At 39.2% G+C, this 23,150-nt stretch overlaps 1 protein-coding gene across 1 annotated transcript in view; it reads right to left on the bottom strand.

Annotated features, from left to right (window-relative positions):
* PSMD1 (proteasome 26S subunit, non-ATPase 1) overlaps positions 1 to 23,150 on the bottom strand; it is a 123,919-nt gene that overhangs the window by 13,744 nt on the left and 87,025 nt on the right. The window contains exons 17-19 of the mRNA XM_010362001.2: positions 22,330 to 22,444; positions 14,543 to 14,659; positions 6,153 to 6,255 (exon numbers count right to left, since the gene is read on the bottom strand). Of these exons, the coding sequence (XP_010360303.1) occupies positions 6,153 to 6,255; positions 14,543 to 14,659; positions 22,330 to 22,444 (335 nt within the window). The remainder of the gene's footprint in view (positions 1 to 6,152; positions 6,256 to 14,542; positions 14,660 to 22,329; positions 22,445 to 23,150) is intronic.

Consider the following 23,150-nt stretch of genomic DNA (forward strand, 5'->3'; position numbering starts at 1 on the left):
GGTCCAGGGTTACTAGGTCATTTTGTTTTTAAAACTGAAGCAAACTGGAAAATACAAGTTCTATTTAAAGGGAACATCTTACTAGAGTGTAGGTCCAGGGTTACTAGGTCATTTTGTTTTTAAAAGTAGACTCTGGATTTTGACCAAAATCCTGCAAATTTTGTTAGGCAGGCAAAACAAAATACACCATTGTCAGATTTGGCCCATGCGCTAGATGGTAACAGTGTTAGTGCTGGATCACAGAACTTTGAAATGCAAATATCTTCTTTTAAATAATATATCCTATAAAAATGGGGCTTGTCTGTGCCTAATCAGGGCCTTAACTTGAATTCCAATGTGGATTCCTGTTGCTCACATTTCTCTTCTCTTGATCTCAGTGTTTTACAGGCACCTTCACATTTTGCTTGGAGTCAAGAACCAAACACTGACTTGACTTTACTAAACCAAACAGCATTTTAATTTTTATAAGAATCAGGGTTCTACTGTTCAACCAAATAATCTAGATTTTCTTAATACTCCACTATAGATATTTAAAATTTTCATCTGAAAAAAAGGCCAGGTATACTTTAATTTTGTTTTTCCAATAGAAATGAATTATATACATTTATTGTCTACTTGTACTCTTCCCTATGCTAACTCCCATTCACTGAATGCTTACTATATATTGAGGATTGTTAACAACATACTGGAAAAGATCCTAAGGAGACTCCAGTCTCACAAAGAAGACAGATAATTCAGTAATTAAAATAAGACATGAAACTATTATGATAGCTATAAACCTGGGTGCTAGTGGGAGCATTTCACTAAGACATAGTAACTAACCTGGGATGGAAGCTGGGGAGGGCAGAAGAGAGGAAAAGGATGCCTAGCTAACGTGCTATTTGATCTAACTTTGAAGCTGAATTTCCTTTTAGTTCAATGAAATCTATCTTCTTCGAACTTAGACGCTAAATTAGTCCTTTGTTCTAACATTCTGAGATTTAATAAACAAGGCAGAGTTTATCATATTGATAATTTGCAGTTTAACAAACTTCAATCATCTTCTTTATCTTCAGCTTTTCTCCCTGAAGAGACTGAATCACTGAGTTCTCATAAACTTCAACTTCATTCCATCCCTTGAAGTTGCTCTCTCTAGACTTTTCTCTACTACCAGTAATTTTCTTTTTCTTTTCTTTCTTTTTTTTTTTTTTGAGACAGAGTCTCATTCTGTCGTCCAGGCTGCAGTGTGGTGGCGCAATCTCAGCTCACTGCAACCTTCACCTCCCAGGCTCAAGCGATTCTCGTGCCTCAGCCTCCTGAGTACCTGGGAATATAGGCATGCACCACCATGCCCAGCTAATTTTTGTATTTTTAGTAGAGACAGCGTCTCACCATGTTGGCCAGGCTGGTCTCAAACTCCTGACCTCAAATGATCCACCCACTTCAGCCTCCCAAAATGATGGGATTACAGGCGTGAGCCACCAAGCCTGGCCTATTACCATTAATTTTACTGAGAGAAGATCAAGACTGCAAATTCTTCTAATGCAGTTACAGCATGGTATTCTACAAGGATAGGTTATTAAAAAGTGAAAAAAGGACATGAGATTAATTTTATGCTCATAACAGTGAACACTACAGTATAGAACTTTTATGTAGGGTTGGGTATGGTGGCTCACACCTGTAATCCCAGCACTTTGGGAGGCCAAGGTGGGTGGACTGCCTGAGATCAGGAGTTCATGACCAACCTGGGCAACACGGTGAAATCCACTAAATACAAAAAATTCGCCAGGCGTGGCGGCGTGCACCTGTAGTCCCAGCTACGGGAGAGGCTGAGGCAGAATTGCTTGAACCCAGGAGGTAGAGGCTGCAGTGAGCCGAGACCATGCCACTGCACTCCAGGCTGGATGACAGAGTGGGGCCAAAAAAAACCAAAAAACTTTTATGTAATAAATGTCTAAAGCAAAAATTGTTATAAATAAAGAGAAATAGAAGCACCAAAACTTGATTGGTCCACAAGACAAACAGATAAAGCAAAAAAGCCCCAAACAAAGAAAAAAAGAAGGAAAAAAAAAAGAAGAAAAAGAAAAGATAAACAGAGGCTGAAAGAGGAAGGAAGGAGAACACACTGAGATGACTTGTAGTAAATCTGGGCAGAGAAGAGGCGAAACACAGAATTATCTTTCCCCAATTATTTTTTCTTATTATGTAATTTCATTTTTATATTTTTAATTAAAAATTTGTTTTTCTTTTTTTGTACTGTTCCTTGCAGAGCAGGGTTACCCTACAGGTAGTGTGCCCAGAGCAGTCTCCTCCAATTCGTAACTAGTAACCCTAATACTGTAAAAACCAGCAAAAAACTGTGGTAGTGGTGAACAAACAAGTGAAGGGGTGCAGTCTAAAATCATACACTTTAAAAAGTGGCAGCTAAAAGAGAAAAAAAAGATTACAGAGCAGTAAAATGTTATCCCTAAATCTTGTTTTGAATACTCACCACCAAAAGAAGTAATCTGAAAAGGCTACATAATGTATTCTTCAAACTATGAAAATCTGGAAAAGGCAAAACTAAAACTGTGGAGACAGTTCAATTAGGATGAGCAGTAAGTTCAGCAGATCTACAGTACAGCATGATGACTACAGCTAATTATAATGTACTGTATATTTGAAAATTGCTTAAAGAGATCTTAAATTTTCTCATAACAAAAAATGGTAAGTATGAAAGGAGACAGATATGATAATTAGCTTGATTTAACTATTTTACTATATATATATATTCAAACATCATGTACACAGTATGTACAATTTCTATTTATCAACCATACCTTAATAAAATAAATAAAAATAAAATTTTTAAAAAGAAAAAGAATGAAAAAGGGGACATCACTACAGGATTCCACAGACATTGAAAAAGTAAGAGGATATTATAAAAAACTTTCAGTAAATTCCTAACTTTATTTACTAAAACAAAATAAAATAAAACCATGGAGACGGTGAAAAGGTCAGGGGCTTATGGGGAGGGCAAGGAGGGATGAACAGGTTAAGCATAGAGAATTTTTAGGGTAGTGAACCTATTTTATATGATATTGTTATGGTAGATATATGTCATTAAAGATCTATCAAAACCCATAAAATGTACAACATAAAGAGTGAACTCTAATGTAAACTAGGGACTTTAGTTAATAATAATGTGTTAATATTGGTTCATTGATTTTAAGCAAATATACCACACTAACACAAGATGCCAACAACAGGGGAAATTGGAGGGGCAAAGGGGACATACGGAAACTCTGCATTTCTTACTCAATTTTTCCTAAAAATTTTTAAAAGCCCAATTAAAAAAACTTAATTACTGATAAAATCCAGTCAATTAAGTGTCTAGACTTAGTATAGATAATCTAAGAATGAAAAAGCTGCAATAAAAGAAATGGGCACTAAATCAATTTAAATATGAAACTAAGACCGTACAATTGTAAGAATTATGATTTCTGAGGACAATGTAAATATCACAAACTGTTGACAACATAAACACATAATATAAAAATATTGGAAGGTAGTGAAGAATGAGAAGGGAGAAACTATGGATATCCATATATGTAGCTTGTAAATGGGAGGGAATCAATACCATCTAGAATTGAAATGGTTTTTACCTAAAATATTTATAGAATATTTTCTTTATCTATAAACAGCTGCAAGGAAATATTTTTTAAATTAAAAAGAAAGAGAAAAGTAAACTATGCCTCAATATTCAAATTTTAACCAGAAAACTCTCAACTTCTTGGGAAATAAAAACCAACCAAACAAAAAACTCCATTAGACAAATAGGTTAAAAGAGAGGAACATTTGCCTCAAAAATTTAGAAAAGAACACCAAAGTTATAAAACAGCAAATAATAAAGATAAGATCAAATATAAACAATTTACAAAAAAAGAACAGAGTAAGTACATAAATAGAGAAATTACTGGCAAACCTAATAAAGAAAAAAGGATTAATCAAATTAGAAAGGAGATGTGGATTTTTTTTTAAAAGAAAGAGGACATATGAGGGAGATTATCTAAAATTATAAAAGGACTCTGAAAACTGGTATGATTAAAACACTCTCAGCAAGTAGAAAACCCAACAACATTAAAAACAAAAGTTTATGACAGTCATCAAATAATGGCAGCTTCTTTTCCTGATCTCCTTCACTACAAATATACACACATTCCTAGTTGACTGAGGAAAGAATGACTGCAACAAAGAAGGCTAACAGTGTTTTTCTTAGAAGACAATGGCTAATAATGTGGAAAAAATGCTTCCTTAATAATAGAACTACTATAAAAACCTTGCGATGTTATTCCTCACCTTTCAAATCAGCAAAAATAAAAAGGATTATATTCACATGGATAGGGTAAATCAAGAAAAAGAATCACATGCTTGAACAATGGCGCATGTATATGCTCTTCTCCTCTTACCCTACTGAAAGGGCACCAATAATAGCGTTAAGGCAGTATGTCAAATGAGCTCCAAGTCTAAGGAACTAAAAGCGCACCACTCTATCTTTTGAAACAGACTATGTATGGTATTAGAGTGGACAGTGAGAATTCTGGAGCCAGATGGCACAGTGTGCTCTGTATGCATTCATTAGGTAAATATTCAATTTATTTTATAAGTGATTTGGCTGCTAGAATTTATTTAAAATATGTTTTCCTCAAAAATGATTCAATGTCAACTTGTTTAAAATTCATATAATACTAAGAAAATTAAAGGAAAAATAAATTGGCTGGGCACAGTGGTTCACATCTATAATCCCAGCACTTTGGAAGGTCGAGGTGGAACACTGCTCGAGTGCAGGAGTTCAAGACAAGCCTGAGAAACACAGTGAAACCCTTAGTGAGATCCTATCTCTATAAGAAGTTTAAACAATTAGTTGGGTGTGGTGACATATGCTTGTAGTCTCAGCTACTTGGGAGGCTGAGGCAAGAGTATTGCCTGAGCCCAGGAGGTTAAGGCTGCAGCAAGCCATGCTCGTGCCACTGCACTCCGGCTTGGGTGACAGAGTGAGACTCTGTCTTAAAAGAAAAAAAAAACCAAAAAACCAACCAACAGTCACTTTACTAAGTGATAGGCACTGTCACCACTGTCACTGTCACCAGGCTGGAGTGCAGTGAAGCAATCGCAGTTCACTGCAACCTCTGCCTCTCGGGTTCAAGTGATTCTCCTGCCTCGGTCTCCTGAGTATCTGGGATTACAGGCCTATGCCACTGCTCCTGGCTAATTTTTTTTTGTATTTTTAGTAGACGGGGTTTCACCATGTTGGCCAGGCTGGTCTTGAACTCTTGACCTCAGGTGACCCACCTGCCTTGGGCTCCCAAAGTGCTGGGATTACAGACGTGAGCCACTGTTCCCGGCCAACAGCCTGCACTCTTTTTTTTTTTTTTCTTTCTTTGAGTCCAAGTTTTGCTCTTGTTGTCCCAGCTGGAGTGCAATGATGTGATCTTGACTCACCACAACCTCCATCTCCTGGGTTCAAGCAATACTCCTGCCTCAGCCTCCCAAGTAGCTAGGATTACAGGCCTGTGCCACCACACCTGGTTAATTTTGTATTTTTAGTAGAGACAGGGTTTCTCCATGTTGGTCAGGCTGGTCTCGAACTCCCAACTTCAGGTGATAAACCTACCTCGGCCTCCCAAAGTGCTGGGATTATACGCGTGAACCACCACGCCTGGCTTGTACTTTTTTTTTTTTTTTTGAGATGGAGTTTCACTCTCGTTGCCTAGGCTGGAGTGCAATGGCGCAATCTCAGCTCACTGCAACCTCCACCTCCTGGGTTCAAGCAACTCTCCTGCCTCATCCTCCCGAGCAGCTGGGATTACAGGCATGCACCACCATGCCCAGCTAATTTTTGTGTTTCTAGTAGAGACGGGGTTTCTCCATGTCGGTCAGGCTGGTCTTGAACTCCCGACCTCAGGTGATCTGCCCACTTCGGCCTCCCAAAGTGCTGGGATTACAGGCGTGAGCCACCATGCCCACCCAGGCCTGTACTCTTAAATGTACATGATCTCTACGAACTGCAGGCTCCAAATTTTCTCCAGGAATAATTTGCCTCAGACTCAATTTCCATTATGTCATATAGTTAGAGCAGACAGTTATTAGATTTAGTTTAAATAAATAAATCATGAAGACTTAAAAACATTTACCTGCATCCAGTATGCCCTGGGCCAGAATAGCACCAAACTTGGCCATGACATCATCATGCTTATCATTGATGACTTTGGAATACAGCTGTCTGAACTGATTTACCTGAAGGAGCAACAGAAAGAATTACAGTCTAAGTCTATTCATTTGTGGTACCATTTTAGAACAGGGAATAATATTGCTCCAATGATAATGAGACTTAGTTCTGAGTTTTGTAATACTCAAGAGAAGGATATGGACCAGACTTGAAGGCAGAGCAGTTCTGTGGTTGAAATCACGGGTGTTATGACCTTTCAGTGTGGGAGCACCAGCTCTGTCTTCAATCCTCATTCCACAGTGGATGTTTCAAAGTCAAAGGAATGTTGAATGCGATTTCATACATTACCACTGTTAGTCAGCAGGCCTAAAGAGTCCAGGCAAACACTAAGGCTTTCATTGCATTTTGAATTATAGCTATTCTGTTTACCACCAATCTTGCGGGTTTCCTAAAAAGCATAGTCCTTCAGTTCCACCTTAAAGTAAATTACCCTTCACCAAAGCTGTGCGAGGTATCTTTTGGATTAAGTATATTCACATAAAGATTTCCATTATCTACTCACATTAATTTTCTGCGGACATGTCAGAATCTGTACTCGTACCAAAAGGAGCATATCAGAATGGCAAATGTGCTGACTCACTTAGGGTGGGATTACTGGTAATTCTTTATCCTTTCTGCATTTTCTAAAATTAATATGCATTATTTTTATGATTAGAAAATATATTTATAAAATATATTTTGTATGAATAAAGAGAATGATTCTTTTAAATCTGTTTGGGTGACAATAAGTAAACTATTTTATGCTTCTTCTGTCTTACACTTCTCTGTTTTCCCAACAGTGCTTTTCAAATGGTAGGCACCCAGGAAGAAGTCGGCTTGTTCAAGAAGCACATAATCATGGAGCTCCCCAAATCTGCCAAAAGCAGAAAATATCAAATTTGAGTTTCCTAATATAATGACTTTATCTGCATTACATATTCTTTCAGAATCTTTTCCCCCTTTTCATCTGTCTTGGTCCGGGAGGCCACAATGTGATATAGTGGCAGAATAATAGAATCACACAACTCTGGCTTATAAGCTGTTCTTATAAGCGGTTTGGGTAAGTTACTACCTTTTATGAACCTCAGTATCTTCATCTCTACAGGGATGTTAGCACCTACCTTACATGGCTATTATAGGATTATATGAGGTAACATATATGTAGTGTAATGTATAAAGGGCATCTCATAGTTCAATAAGCATGACTGTTTCACCATACAGGAGAAGAATCCTACCAATCCCTCCTATTATCTCGGCAAATCTAAATGCTACAAAGAAATAATATTCCTTGAACATGGTTCTCATTTTTTATTCACAGGCAGCAACAGAATATAGTGGGGAAATAATGAACTAACTCTGCCACTACCCAGCACACAACCACTTAAGCCACTTACTTCTCTAGGATTTCTTTAACTATAAAACCAAGCATGATTAAATCATCACTAAATTCCCCTCTGCTTTAAAAAATTCTCATGTGGCCGGGTGCAGTGGGTCACAACTATAATCCTAGCACTTTGCAGGAGGCCGAGCAAGGTGAATTACCTGAGGTCAGGAGTTTGAGACCAGCCTGCCCAATATGGCAAAGCCCTGTCTCTACTAAAAATACAAAAAATGAGCTGGGCATGGTGGCGGGTGCCTGTAATCCCAGCTACTCAGGAGGCTGAGGCAGGAGAATCGCTTGAACCCGGGAGGCAAAGGTTGCAGTGAACTGAGATCACGCCACTGCACTCCAGCCTGGGCGACAAGAGCAAAACTCCATCTCAAAAAAAAAAAAAAAAAAAAAATTCTCATGTTTGATGCTTTTATTCTGGTTCCACAAGTCAAATTTCTTTGATTCTAAACTTATTTTAGATGAACACTTACATTACCTTATGTAAGATGGAAATTTTATGTGCTAAAGGCTGAAGAAATATTTCATGAAATTATAAAAAGAAACACAGAACAAAGCACTGAATGTACATTATAGGGAAGAATTTAAATATAAAATTACACCCAAAATAATGGAAAAACGTTCAGTAAAACCGACAAATGGATTAAAAAAATCAGTGCAAACATATAATAGGTTTATCTAACTAATATTAAGTAGAATGCTTTAAAAAGCTAGCTTTTATCATTTTAAATTTTTTTCTCACATTTTATTGCTTATGTATCAGTAACTTAATTTTCATTATTGTAATTCTTGGTAAAGAATTCCCTCTATTCACATCTAGTTACAGATATGAAGACTAAAGATAAGCAAAACAATTGGTCTGCTTGCTATCACAAGCAATTAATGGTAATCAGGGTGAGGATTAAGATTTTCCAACTCCAGCACTTTGGGAGGCCGAGACGGGTGGATCGTGAGGTCAGGAGATCGAGACCATCCTGGCTAACACGGCGAAACCCCGTCTCTACTAAAAAATACAAAAAACTAGCCGGGCGAGGTGGCGGGCGCCTGTAGTCCCAGCTACTCGGGAGGCTGAGGCAGGAGAATGGCGTAAACCCGGGAGGCGGAGCTTGCAGTGAGCTGAGATCCGGCCACTGCACTCCAGCCTGGGCGACAGAGCGAGACTCCGTCTCAAAAAAAAAAAAAAAAAAAAAAAAAAAAAAAGATTTTCCAACTCAATTTCATTGTTATGAATAGTATGGTTTTCCCCCCACCAAAAAAACCAAAATGTAGAATTTGCAGGAGAAAAATCATATGTTTCCCATTTTATTTCACGACAATCTCACAAAAAAAGACAATTAAAATTTTATGCAACTCTGTGATCCATGCATTGTACTATGTATGAGTATTTAAAATCTACCTTCTCAAAAAGCATGCATTTTTAACATTTGTCAAGTTTTTACTTGTATACTGCTGGGAAAAAGCCCACTCTGAGATGTCAGGGAGAAAGCAATAATGTTCCTTGGAGTTGTTTCTGTTGGTACTTATCATCTGAATGTGACTCCTCCTTTCTATTTTTCTATCTTCCTGGTTATGGAAATGTAGCTGTACATCAAGGATCAGTTTTGGAGGTGTTTTTTCTTTTTCTTTTTTGAGATGGAGTCTGGCTCTGTTGCCCAGGCTGGAATGCAGTGGCACAATCTCGGCTCACTGCAAGCTCTGCCTCCTGGGTTCACGCCATTCTCCTGACTCAGCCTCCTGAGTAACTGGGACTACAGGCGCCCGCCATCACGCCAGGCTACTTTTTCTATTTTTAGTAGAGACGGGGTTTCACCATGTTAGCCAGGATGATCTTGATCTCCTGACCTTGTGATCTGTCCACCTCAGCCTCCCAAAGTGCTGGGATTACAGACGTGAGCCACTGCGCCCGGCCTGGAGGTGTTTTTTCTCTCTGTGAAATTATATTTGCGCTTATGACTTCAACTATATGTCTGTAATTCCTTCTATGAAATTCTTGAGGTGAGATGTATTTTGGAATTCAGAAATTTAGAAGGCTAACATGATGCATATCCACATATACAATACGCCCAGTGTAGTATTGCTCCATATATTATTATATCCCATAATAAATTATTTCTGAAGTAGCACAATATATGAATATTTATACTAAGTAGGATAAATGATAATGAATTAATAATTGCATCCAAATGAGTCTTTAAAAACCAACCAACCTCTTTGAATTTTCAGAGCTTTTTGGATTTTTTCAGAGCTTTTTGAATTTTCAGAGCAATGGTAGATAAAGGGCTATAAACACACACACACGCTTTTTTTCCCCTTAAGACAGTCTCACTGTATCACCCAGGCTGGAGTGCAGTGGTGTGACTTCGGCTCACTGCAACCTCTGCCTCCCAAGTTCAAGTGATTCTCCTGCCTCAGCCTCCCAAGTAGCTGAGACTACAGGCACCCGCCACCATGCCCAGCTAATTTTTTTTTTTTGTATTTTTAGTAGAGACGGGGTTTCACTACATTGTCCAGGCTGGTCTTGAACTCCTGACCTCGTGATCCGCCCGCCTTGGCCTCCCAAAGTGTTGGGATTACAGGCGTGAGCCACTGCGCCTGGCCTATATAATTTTTTTTATGGCCAGTTCCCAAATCTCCGTATTTAGCTTCTAATTTTTTTCCTATGCTCCCATGTTGTTTCCAACTGACATGCTGTCATGTCAAACTGAATATGCGTGAAATGAGTATTATCTTTATTCTTCCTTCAAAATATTCTTGTTGATGCTCTCATGACTTTCCCATTATCAGGATTCCAAATGAGTTTTCAGCTCCCTCCTCAATTTTATCAGCATTAATTTGCTTATGGTAGTTTTTATAGCCTTTTTCTTTTTTATTACCACTGACACTGTAGGAGTTCAAGTCCCTATCTTAAAACGACAGAGTGGTAATAGAGATAGACTACTACTTACAAATGTGCTATGCTATAAAATCATACATACTGTGATTTATTTTAGAACTGCAGGAGCTTTAATTCCACTTCCAAAGAGGGTACTTGTCAATGATAGGAGAAGCTTTCCTATACCAGGCCTTAGGCCAAATAATATTGGTAATAGGAACATCAGATTCTATACTTACAGTGTAATATTTTGATGTGAGTTTATATATGATACTTAATATGTACATGTTCAAGTAACTGTTAGTGGTGACTTTTTGTTTGTTTGTTTGTTTAGAGATAGGGTCTTGGGATGTTGTTCAGGGTGGCCTTGAACTCCCAGGCTCAAGCAATTCTCCTGCCTCAGCCACTGTGCTCATCTTAATGGTGGATTTCATTTAACAAGAATAACAAAAGATAGACAATTTAATAAAGAGGAGAGTTGGGTTCTTAGAGCAAAATAGCTCCAAGGACCTAAAAAAGAACATTACCCTTGTTAAGTGTGAACCTTTGATCTAGGGATGTGTGCATGTTCCTGGGTTTATGTTTGTGAGTATGAGCTAGCGAGAAACTGAGAGAAACAAAGCAAAGATGTACTGGAGATACTTCAACTAAGAGGGCAATGTGTGGAGCTAAGTGTTAGGGATGTGACATATATTAATGGTTATATAAGACATTTCCTTTGGAAATTTCCACTGTGAATTTCACAAAATATCTGAGAAATTTCTCTTTTGAATTCCTTTGAGGGGTTTATAATTATTGATGAAATTCACATTTGATCTTTATTTTTGAGCCATTTCCACTTTATTTCATGGACTGGTTTTGCAACCTTGAAATTAAGACTCTGTAGCCTTGAGAATCTACTCCTCTTCAGAGTTTCTCAACAGATTTTTCTTTTCGGCAACATGCTGTATACCATCCCCAAAATGTCAATTTTGTCTTGTTGGCAATTATCAGATAAAGGAAAGATGATATAAACTGTAGTCTATGAAATTCTTTATCACTTGCTTAATAACAGAAAACACTTAAATTAACTTTAAGAATTCTTTTTTTTTTTTTTTTTGAGACAGAGTCTCGCTCTGTCGCCCAGGCTGGAGTGCAGTGGCCGGATCTCAGTTCACTGCAAGCTCCACCTCGCAGGTTCACGCCATTCTCCTGCCTCAGCCTCCCGAGTAGCTGGGACTACAGGCGCCCGCCACCTCGCCCGGCTAGTTTTTCATATTTTTTAGTAGAGACGGGGTTTCACCGTGTTAGCCAGGATGGGTTCGATTCCCTGACCTCGTGATACGCCCGTCTCGGCCTCCCAAAGTGCTGGGATTACAGGCTTGAGCCACTGCGCCCGGCCAACTTTAAGAATTCTTAAGCTGAGTAACAACTTCGCTCTAAAGAGTAGTGTTTCCTGAAAGAATTTTTGAGTTTCACAGTGTCAATTTTGCTTTTTTAGTCAGTGGCATATACATTTACATTTATCTACTCAGTTATATTAATGGCAGAGGCTACTAGTTGTGACTTCACTTTGACATTTTAATCAGTGTCTAAGATTCTGGTACAACCTGAAGATGGGAGTGTGCCCCTTGTATCTGCACCAGGTAAGACTTGGTTCAACAACAGTTCCTGGAATGATTATCCAACTCCTAAAGGACTCTGCTGCTTTTGGAACAGAGATTATAATTGTAAAATCAATGAAATCCTACAGCAGAGGATGGGAAGACAGAACATTTGTCTTGCTGACAATACAAGTAACATGAAAGCAACACATGGAGTCAAAGTGAATAAATGTCTATGTATTACTGTTAGAGGAGGTGCATTCCATGACCAAAATTTGTTTCTTTAATGACAGTACTCAGTGGATAACTCCAAAAGTTCAGTTGAAGATCAAAAGCAAAAATAAAAGATGTAAAAGCTACTCACATGATAGCTGCTATATTTAAAAACAAAAAGAAATGTGGTGTTTGGAAATGTTTATGTTCTAGAAGATGTAGTATATTAAGTAATAACGTTATAAAAACAGGACGAGAAGTCAGATTCTATCTTTGTAATAATACAATTTTTGAAAGTCCTGAAAATGATTTTGAGACAGAAAGAGAAACACTAAATAAACGAAGCAAAGATGACAGCAACTGTTTAGAACTTGAAATTTATTAAACAAAGCTCAATAAAATTAGAATGAATAATCAATGAGTTCTGGAAATTTTTCTTTTCTCTACCTCCTCAAATCTACTTTGCTGAAAATGAGGGTGGTATTCTATATTTGTTCGATTAGGCATAAGACAGAATGCCAACGGTTTTTTCTGTTATCAATTTTTTGACTACTTCCCATTATATGAGCAGAATTAATTAATAAATGGATACTAAAGTCCATAGCTTTAAGAATTAGAAGATCTGAAAATGTTGTGTAAGTTATACATGTCTATTTAGTATATCAAGCATGCTAATTTAATACATGTATTAAAAATAAGATACATGCATTTTCTGTTTCTTAGTAGAATGAGAAGTTTCGGCTGAAGTGACAAGATACATGAGGTATCAAACACTAACAACTTGAGGACTGAGAGATTGTCATGAGAGAATTTTATTTTATTTTTTGAGACAGGGTCTTGCTCTGTCACCCAGGAAGGAGTGCAGTGGCACAACTATGGCTCACTGCAGCCTCAGCTTCCTGGGCTTAAGTAATCCTCCCAACTCAGCTCCCAAATAGCTGGGACTACAGACGCATGCCACCATACCTAGCTAATTCTTTGTCAATTCTTTGTAGCGATGAGGCCTCCCCCTATGTTGCCCAGGTTAGCCTTGAACTCCTGGGCTCAAGTGATCCTCCCACCTCAGCCTCCCAAAGTACTGGGATTATAGGAATGAACCACTGTGCTTGGCTCATCAGAGAATTTCAAAACAGGTGTCTCAAAACTATTATGGAATCACCCACAAGGTGGGTGTGGATTGTGGAGGATATGTGAAGGGGGATCTCTTTGAGGCAAGCTGGGTTGTGAGTCTTTCCCCCTCACTCCAAGTTTACAGAAAAGGGCTTCAGAGGGTCCACCTGGAGTGCACAATATGATCAGGGGCTCCTGTGCACCAAGGCATTAGCTATTAGCTGAGGTACTAGCACTGACAGCCTATTATATTCCTATCCAGAAGGGCAAAATGTAAGAGTGCTTCTGTGGAGCAGATGTGGGTGAAGTGGAAAAGAAAGCTGTCTTGGAGCCATTTGGAACTCCACCCAAAAAGATCGCCTAGGAGGGCAATGACATTCCAAAAGAGAATGTGGATGTACTCATTTCTAAACTAAGATTGTATGTATGATACAAAGTGACTGCAGGCTTTTTTTAAAATTACCTTAGAAGGATAGATCAAAGAAGTCATGGACTGCCTAAGTTTGCATCCTGTATTATCAGAGGAAAAAGTTACCCCACTGAATACATTTTTTTTTTTTGAGACAGAGTCTCGCTCTGTCGCCCAGTGGCCAGATCTCGGCTCACTGCAAGCTCCGCCTCCTGGGTTTACACCATTCTCCTGCCTCAGCCTCCCGAGTAGCTGGGACTACAGGCGCCCGCCACCTCGCCTGGCTAATTTTTTTGTATTTTTTAGTAGAGATGGAGTTTCACCATGTTAGCCAGGATGGTCTCGATCTCCTGACCTCGTGATCTGCCTGTCTCGGCCTCCCAAAGTGCTGGGATTACAGGCTTGAGCCATTGTGCCCGGTCTGAATACATTTTAAAAGGATAGTGAAAGGCAAAAAAAGAGTTCATTTTATGATTTTAACACCCCAAGAATTCTAATTTTTCAAGCATTGTTACAAACTTAAATTAACAAAGGGACCATTAAGTCTGTAGAAAACACATTTAAAGAGCATAACATATTTAAAGTTTTTCCATTCTCTTATACTCTAAAATGCTCTCTTTACTTTTACTTTCTGTGACTTCAGTGTTCACCATATTGAAGTAAAAAATGTCCTAAAAAGACGATAAGTTACTAAAGAAAAGGCCAAACCATCTCTCTTCCAAGGAATTTCTTTGCTCACCTTTGGACAAGTGATTTCAGTCTGCTGGATCATGATGAGAGCTGAAGCTATGAGTGCCCCTTGCCTCACGTAGTTCACGGGGTCGTTTGTCATTGGTTCTAGCAAATTAATGGCTTCCTGAAAGAATTTTAAAAAACAAACACAACTTTTAAATAAAGTTGATATGGGTGAATTTTCAATTTATAGTCATATGCCATATAACAACATTCTGGGCAACGACACACTGCATATATGATGGTAGTCCCATTATAATGGAGTTGAAAAATTCCTATTGCCTAAGTGACTTATTGATGATACTGGCCCTGTGCAGGCCTAGTGTAATGTGTGTGTGTGTCTTAGTTTTTTACAAAAAAGTTTAAAAAATAAAAACAAATAAATCATTTTGAAAACAGAAAAAACCTTCCAGAAAATAAAGAAAACATATTTTTGTACAGTGGTACAATATTTTTTTGTTTGTTTTTTTGAGATGGAGCTTCACTCTTGTCACCCAGACTGGAGTGTAATGGCGCGATCTTGGCTCACTGCAACCCCTGCCTTCTGGGTTTAAGGAATTCTCTTGACTCAGCTTCCAGAGTAGCTGGGGTTACAGGTGCACGCCACCACCCCGGTTAATTTTTGTATTTTTAGTAGACATGGGTTTCACCACGTTGGTCAGGCTGGTCTCGACTTCCTGACCTCAGGTGATCTACCCACCTTGGCCTCCCAAAGTGCTGGGATTATAGGCGTGAGCCACTGTGTCCACCCAGGTTTGTGTTTTAAACCAAGTATTATTACAAGAGTCAAAAAATTAAAAATAATTAAAAATTTATAAAAAAAGATAAGGTAAGATCAATTATTGGAGAAAAAATGTATACATTTAGTAAAGTATACAGTGTTTATAAAGTCTATTATAGTGACAATAGTGTCCTAGGCCCTCACATTCACTCAACACTTACTCACTGACTCACCTAGAGCAAGTTCCAGTCCTATAAGTTCCATTCAAAGTGCCCTATATAGTTGTATGATTTTTTATCTTTTATACTGTATTTTTACCGTACCTTTTGTATGTTTAGATACAGCAATACCACTGTGTTATAACTGCCTATTCAGTATAGTAACATGATGTACAGGTTTGTATTCTGGAAGCAACAGACCATAACTATCTATGTTTTTGAAAGTATACTCTATGATGTTTGTACAATCGCGAAATCACCATTTCTCAGAACATATCCTTGTTCTTAAATGATGCACGACTATATCTACTGTCACTCTAAGTCAATATTTTTATCCAATAGCGTAGTAAGAAGTTAATTAACAACTACGTGAATGGAATAGTTTAGAACTGGTTATGCTTTACTTAAATTTCAGTATAACTGAGGGTAAGTAAAAAGGAAGTTTTAGAACCTGAGTGCTCTTGTCTTGAGGTAAGAGGTCATAAAAAATTAAGAGAAATGGGATTAACATTTGATAAGCACCTATTACTTTTCGACACAGTAGTAGGTATTTTATATATTATCCTATATAACCCCCTTACTCCTAAAACAAACAAAAACCAGCACAAAACAATCTTTATAAACAAATAAACTGAGAGGAAGGTTAAATAACTTGCCCAAAGTCGAGTAAGTACTGATAGCAAACCCAGGCCAGTCTGAATCCAAAATTTGTATAATCCAACTTCCCGTCAGGCTGGGTGGGCGTGGTGGCTCATTCCTGTAATCTCAGCACTTTGGGAGGCCAAGGTGGGCAGATTCATTGAGGCCAGGAGTTTGAGACCAGCCTGGCCAACATGGTAAAACCCCTTCTCCACTAAAAATACAAAAATTAGCTGGGCGTGGTGGTGTATGCCTGTAATCCCAGCACTTTGGGAGGCCAAGGAGGGCAGATAATCTGAGGTCAGGAGTTCGTGACTAGCCTGGCCAACATGGTGAAACCCTGTCTCTACTAAAAATACAAAAAAAAAAAAAAAAAAAATTAGCTGGGCGTGGTGGCGGGTGCCTGTAGTCCCAGCTACTTGGGAGGCTGAGGCTGGAGAATCACTTGAACACAAGAGGCAGAGGTTGTGGTGAGCCAGGATAGCACCACTAGCCTGGGCAACAAGAGTGAAACTCTGTCTCAAAACAAACAAAAAAAGGAAATAAACCCTTTCTAATATTAGCGTAAGGTTGGTTGCGATGGCTTACACCTGTAATCCCAACACTCTGAGAGGCAAGGTGGGAGGATTGCTTGATCCCAAGAGTTCAAGACCAGCCTGGGCAACATAGTTGATCCTGTCTCTAACATAAAAAAGAAAAAATAAAAATAGTAATAAAGCAAATATTAAAGTAACATCTCAGATGATTTTATAAGACCTAATTTTAAAAATTAAATCAAGACAAAAAAATTTAAACAAAAAACCTCACATTTTCCAAACAAAAGATTTTATTAGCTAGAATAGCAAAACAAATGAAATAATAGACTAGAATTGATTTCATGGTTGCACTTCCTAAGACCACAGGTGACGAGATTTTCCAAAATATTTATCAGTATTTCCCCAATATCCTATTCTTCAGAATGTCAGTTCTATGAAAAAAGAAGTCCTTTATTAAATAAGTTTGAGAGTTCAGGCATACTGTATATATATCACCTCCTCTTGCAGATACAAAATATATGTATACACTGTATCAAAGGTTCTAGGAATGTACACATCATAACAAAGGTTCTAGGATGCCTTATTATAAACCACTCAACTATTGTTTATACCAGCATTTGTCCAATGTATTTGACCAAACACTCTTTTGCCCCATATAACTTCTATTCTCACTCTGCAGGACCTTTGGGAAGAGCCACTTTAAAACACAAAGTTCCTGGCCGGGAATGGTGGCTCACACCTATAATCCCAGCACTCTGGGAGGCCGAGGAGGGCGGATCACGAGGTCAGGAGTTCGAGACCAGCCTGACCAACATGGGGAAACTCTGTTTCTACTAAAAATACAAAAATCAGCTGGGCGTGGTGGCGGGCACCTGTAATCCCCGCTACTGGGGAGGCTGAGGCAGGAGAACCACTTGAACCCAGAAGGCGGTGGTTCCAGTGAGCCAAGATCGTGCCACTGCAGTCCAACCTGGGCAACTGAGCGAGACTGTCTCAAACAAAACAAAACAAAACAAAACAAAACCCACAACGTTCCTTTAATCTGTCATGAGATTAGAGTTAAAACAAAAAAAGTACAAAACAACAAGAAAAACAAACAAAAAACACCACAACATCCCTTACAAGGTCCTTAGGTAGGTATAAATCTGGGAGGAAAAGAGTAATAGGCTTGTAAGATTATCAGATATTTCTTAATTTGGTAGGATGTTTCTCAAGTATCCTTCATTCTAAGACCAAGGAAAAGAATAAACCGAATCCTTTGTTGGAAAGTGACTTTGGATTCCTCTACATGTAAGCTTACATATATATATTAAAATGAGAGCTATTAACAGATAATACACACAGCAGATATGGGTATCCTTTCTCCCTACATTACTAAAAAATGTAATGACACTGTGCAGACGGAGTGTGTTTTTCCAACATATTGTCAATATTCTTTATGAAGTAGTCATGATAAAAATATAACCAAATTTCCAACTTAGAAGGTAAAAGACAATAACTTGGCCTTTGAGGTATGTAATACAACCCCAATGGTATATTTTAGAATAAACAGATGTTTCAGGTTTTTAAGAAAAAAAAAACAAAAAACAAAAAACAAAAAAAAAACCAAAGCCCCAATCCACAGTTAGATAAGTACTGATACCTAGATCACATAAATTATCTAGAAATAAAGCAGACTTGTTTAGTATGAGTAATAAAAATTTTTTTCATTCAATTAACTTGTCAGATGCTGTGTTTCAAAGAACATTTGCTCCTAGATATCATATTAAGTTCAGAATAATCTGAAAAGAAAAGAGAATCTAATTTACATTTAACTTATGAGGCCTGACATGAATGTCAACTTAAGACTCGAGTGGGGAAATACTTAGTAAAACATACAACTATATTCTTCCTTTGTTTACAGAACAGTTGTGTTGTAGAAAAAAATAAGGCCAATTTCTATAACTACATTTGATATACCCAATGACATCTCTAGTAAAATTGAAGATACATTCTCATGTAAGAAATTCTCCCCCAAAATAAATTAAAACATTTAAAAAAACTGGCCGGGCACGGTGGCTCATGCCTATAATCCCAGCACTTTGGGAAGCTGAGGCGGGTGGACAACCTGAGGTCAGAAGCTCGAGACCAGCCTGGCCAACATGGTGAAATTCCGCTTCTACTAAAAATATGAAAATTAGCCGGGTGTGGTGGCACATGCCTGTAATCCCACCTACTCAGGAAGCTGAGGCAGGAGAATCATTTGAACCCGGGAGGCGGAGGTTGCAGTAAGCCGAGACTGCACCACTGAAGCCCAGCCTGGGAAACAGAGTAAAACTCTATCTCAAAATAAATACATAAATAAATAAACATAAAAATAAAAAACAAAACTCTGTAATGAGAGAGATGATGTCCAACTTGGTCACCATCATATCCTTTAATGATCTTGCCATCCATCATTCACACAACAAACAAAGGTTTAATTTTAGGTTCCAGCAGTGAACATTACATTCTCAGTGATCTTACATTTCGGCAAAGACAAACAATAAATAGGTGTAAAATATATCAGGTGGTTGTAAGTGCTATGAAGAAAAATAAAGCCCAGGCGACACAGCAAGACCTAGTCTCTCTTAAAAAAAAAAAAAAAAAAAAATTAGCCTGGCATGGTGCCATGCGTTTGCAGTCCCAGCTAATTGGGAGGCCTGATTAAGCCTGGGAGATTGAGGCTGCAGTGGGCTATAATAGCCCCATTGTACTCTAGCCTGGGTGACAGTGACAGAGTGAGACACTGTCTCAAAAAAGAAAAAGAAAAAAACAGCAAAAGAAAACCAGGGTAAGCAGACAGAATAGGATGAAATACTGGAAAGGAGGGATGTCTCTTTATCACACAATTGTTGCTATGTGTAGGTGAAAAATAGCTTTTTTTTTTTTTTTTTTGAGACAGTCTCATTCTTGTTGCCCAGGCTGGAGTGGAGTGGCACGATCTCCACTCACTGTAACCTCTGCCTCCTGGGTTCAAGTGATTCTCCTGCCTCAGCCTCCTGAGTAGCTGGGATTACAGGCGCCTGCCACCATACTAATTTTTTGTATTTTTAGTAGAGACAGGGGTCTCGCCATGTTAGGCAGGCTGGTCTCGAACTCCTGACTTCAGGTGATCCACCCGCCTCGGCCTCCCAAAAGTGCTGGGATTACAGGTGTGAGCCACCATGCTCGGCTGGTTAATTCTTGTATTTTTAGTAGAGAAGAGGTTTCACCAAGTTAGCCAGGCTGGTCTCAAACTCCTGATCTCAGGTGATCCACCTGCCTCGGTCTCCCAAAATGCTGGGATTACAGGCAGTAAGCCACCATGTCTGGCCTTTTTATTTGAGATAGAGTTTTACCCTTGTCCCCCAGGCAGAAGTGCAAGGGCATGATCTTGGCTCACTGGAACCTCCACCTCCCGGGTTCAAGCAATTCTCCTGCCTCAGCCTCCTAAGTAGCTGGGATTACAGGTGCGTGCCACCACGCCCAGCTAATTTTTGTATTTTTAGTAGAGTTGGGGTTTTGCCATGTTGCCCAGGCTGGTCTTGAACTCCTGACCTCAGGTGATCCAACTGCCTGGGCCTCCCAAAGTGCTGTGATTATAGGCGTGAGCCACTGTGCCTGGCCAAAAATAGCTATTTTTATTCCCAGCCTCAATAATGTTTTATGTGACCAGAAAAACTCATTTGTACACAACACCAATACTCTTTTATTTACTTATTTATTTATTTTTTGAGATGCAGTCTTGCTCTGTCACCCAGGCTGGAGTGCAATGGCAGGATTCTGGCTCACTGCAACCTCTGCCTCCTGGGTTCAAGCAATTCTCCTGCCTCAGCCTCATGAGTAGCTGGGGTTACAGGCGTGTGCCACCACGCCCGGCTAATTTTTTTTTTTTTTTTTTTTTATTGAGACGGAGTCTTGCTCTGTCACCCAGGCTGGAGTGTTGTGGCCGGATCTCAGCTCACTGCAAGCTCCGCCTCCCGGGTTCACGCCATTCTCCTGCCTCAGCCTCCCGAGTAGCTGGGACTACAGGCGCCACCACCTCGCCCGGCTAGTTTTTTGTAGTTTTTAGTAGAGACGGGGTTTCACCGTGTTAGCCAGGATGGTCTCGATCTCCCGACCTCGTGATCCGCCCGTCTCGGCCTCCTAAAGTGCTGGGATTACAGGCTTGAGCCACTGCGCCCGGCCTCCGGCTAATTTTTGTATTTTTAGTAGAGACGAGGTTTCACCATGTTGGTCAGGCTAGTCTCAAACTCCTGACCTCGTGATCTGCCCGCCCCAGCCTCCCAAAGTGCTGGGATTACAGGTGTGAGCCACAGTGCCCGGCCCACAACACCAATACTCTTTATTGGAAAAAAATTCAAGGAAATTAAAATTTTTAGATTCCTGGAATCAGTCCATAAACTTACAACTATGTTTTGTGTTGAGTTTGGACAACAGATGATAAAAAAGAGACTCCTTTCTCTCTGATGGAAAGGCACTGGGAGCATAGCCTTGCTCTCAGTCTTATACATACACACTTTGTTAAAAGGTGTTCACTTCTGGGAGGTGGTCAAGGTTTGTGCATATGTGCTATGAGAGGCAAGTGTCATGATTATGTCATTGCTGTGAATTATGAATACGTGTTATTTATGCAAGAGCACATTTCTTTATGAATCTCATGATCAATTATGTTTTCAAATCATCACCTTGCCCCATTCAACTCTTTTTTTGGAACTTTTGAGGCCTTAACAAATACCAGGTTACCTATTAAGGTTAGATATGAGAAAACAGGTAAATAGCACATCGGTGATTTGCTTAAAACAGAAAAGTTATCAAATCAGCTGATTTTGGTGGCTTCGGATGAGAACCTTGTTTTCTAGAACACTAATTATACAAATTAAACATGTAAAATAATCATATAAAATAACCTGAGTAGTTATTTAACAACAACAACAAAAACTATTTTATTTTCTTCGTTTTTTCTTTTTTTTAAAGAAATCAATGGGCCAGGCACAGTGGCTCATGCCTGTAATCTCAGCACTGTGGGAGGCTGAGGCAGGAGGATCACTTGATCCCAGGAGTCTGAGATCAGCCTGGGCAACATAGTGAGACCCCTTCTCCATGAAAAATAAAAAAATTAGCTGAGTGTCTTGGCAGTGGGCAGTGTTCCTGCCACTGCATTTCAGCCCAAGCAACAGAGCAAGACTCAAAAAAAAGTAAGAAAAAAAAAAAAAAAAAAAAAAAAGCCTGGTGCGGTGGCTCATGCCTATAATCGCAGCACTGTGGGAGGCCAAGTTAGGTGGATCACCTGATGTCAGGAGATTGAGACCAGCCTGGCCAACATGGTGAGCTTGCGCCACTGCACTCCAGCCTGGATGACAAGAGTGAAACTCTGTTTCAAAACAAACAAACAAAAACAAAAACAAAAAACAAAAAACCCAGAAATCAATGATTTCAAAAAGAAATCCAAAAGCATTGTTTCAGTTACAGCTATCCATGTAATGTGATGATTTATTCTTAAGCAGTTTTGGGCAATCCAGCATCACAGAATGAGGGAGTACTGGGAAGCTTTGTACGGCAAGTTCAGTCTTACAGATCATACTGCACTTGTATTTTTACAGCTGCTACATAAATTCTGCGGTGAGGGAAAACAGTCTGGTGCCAAGAAAGAACTGACCCCATTGGTTGTGGGCTTTACCTTGTTTCCTGTACCAGCACAGCAGATCCCCAAGGCCATTGCAGCTCCGTAGCGCACATGAGGGTTGTAACTCTCTGACAACAAAGAGACAACACTCGGGCATTGTTCAGGGGTCCTGATAAACAGAAAGCGAAGCCAGTGTTATAGGTAACATTTTAAGTTAAGACAGAAGAGTTTTAACCAAGTCGTTTCTGAAAAAGTTATAGGTAACAATGGGCATTTAAAACATAAATTGCAGAATTAAAAATATTTCACAGAGCTGGGTGCGGTGGCTCAGGCCTGTAACCCTAGCACTTTGGGAGGCTGAGGTGGGTGGATCACAAGGTTAGGAGTTCCAGACCAGCCTGACCAACATGGTGAAACCCCATCTCTAGTAAAAATATAAAAATTAGCCGGGCATGGTGATGCACACCTGTAATCCCAGCTACTTGGGAGGCTGAGGCAGGAGAATTGCTTGAACCCAAGAGGTGGAGGTTGCAGTGAGCCAAGATCATGCCACTGCACTCCAGCCTGGGTGACAGAGCAAAACTCAGTCTCAAAAAAAAAAAAAAAAATCTTTCACAGAGTTCTAATTACTGAATAGAAGAAATCTGATCTTCAATATTGAGAGAATATATGTACAGAAAGGGGACTCCTTTCTCAGTATAAGTGAGTACTCAACCATAGGTCTGGATTCCAGTTATTCTCTGGTACCTCCTCCATGGCAAGAACAGCCATGTAGGGGATAGCACACTGCTTAATATCTATTTTCCTATTTCTTGGTCATTTTGCATTTTGTTCAGAAGACAAAAGTCATTTATAGAAACTCCTGGACATTTCCT

Source organism: Rhinopithecus roxellana, chromosome 14 (genome assembly GCF_007565055.1).
Source record: "Rhinopithecus roxellana isolate Shanxi Qingling chromosome 14, ASM756505v1, whole genome shotgun sequence".
In the NCBI taxonomy this organism is placed as follows: Eukaryota; Metazoa; Chordata; class Mammalia; order Primates; family Cercopithecidae; genus Rhinopithecus; species Rhinopithecus roxellana.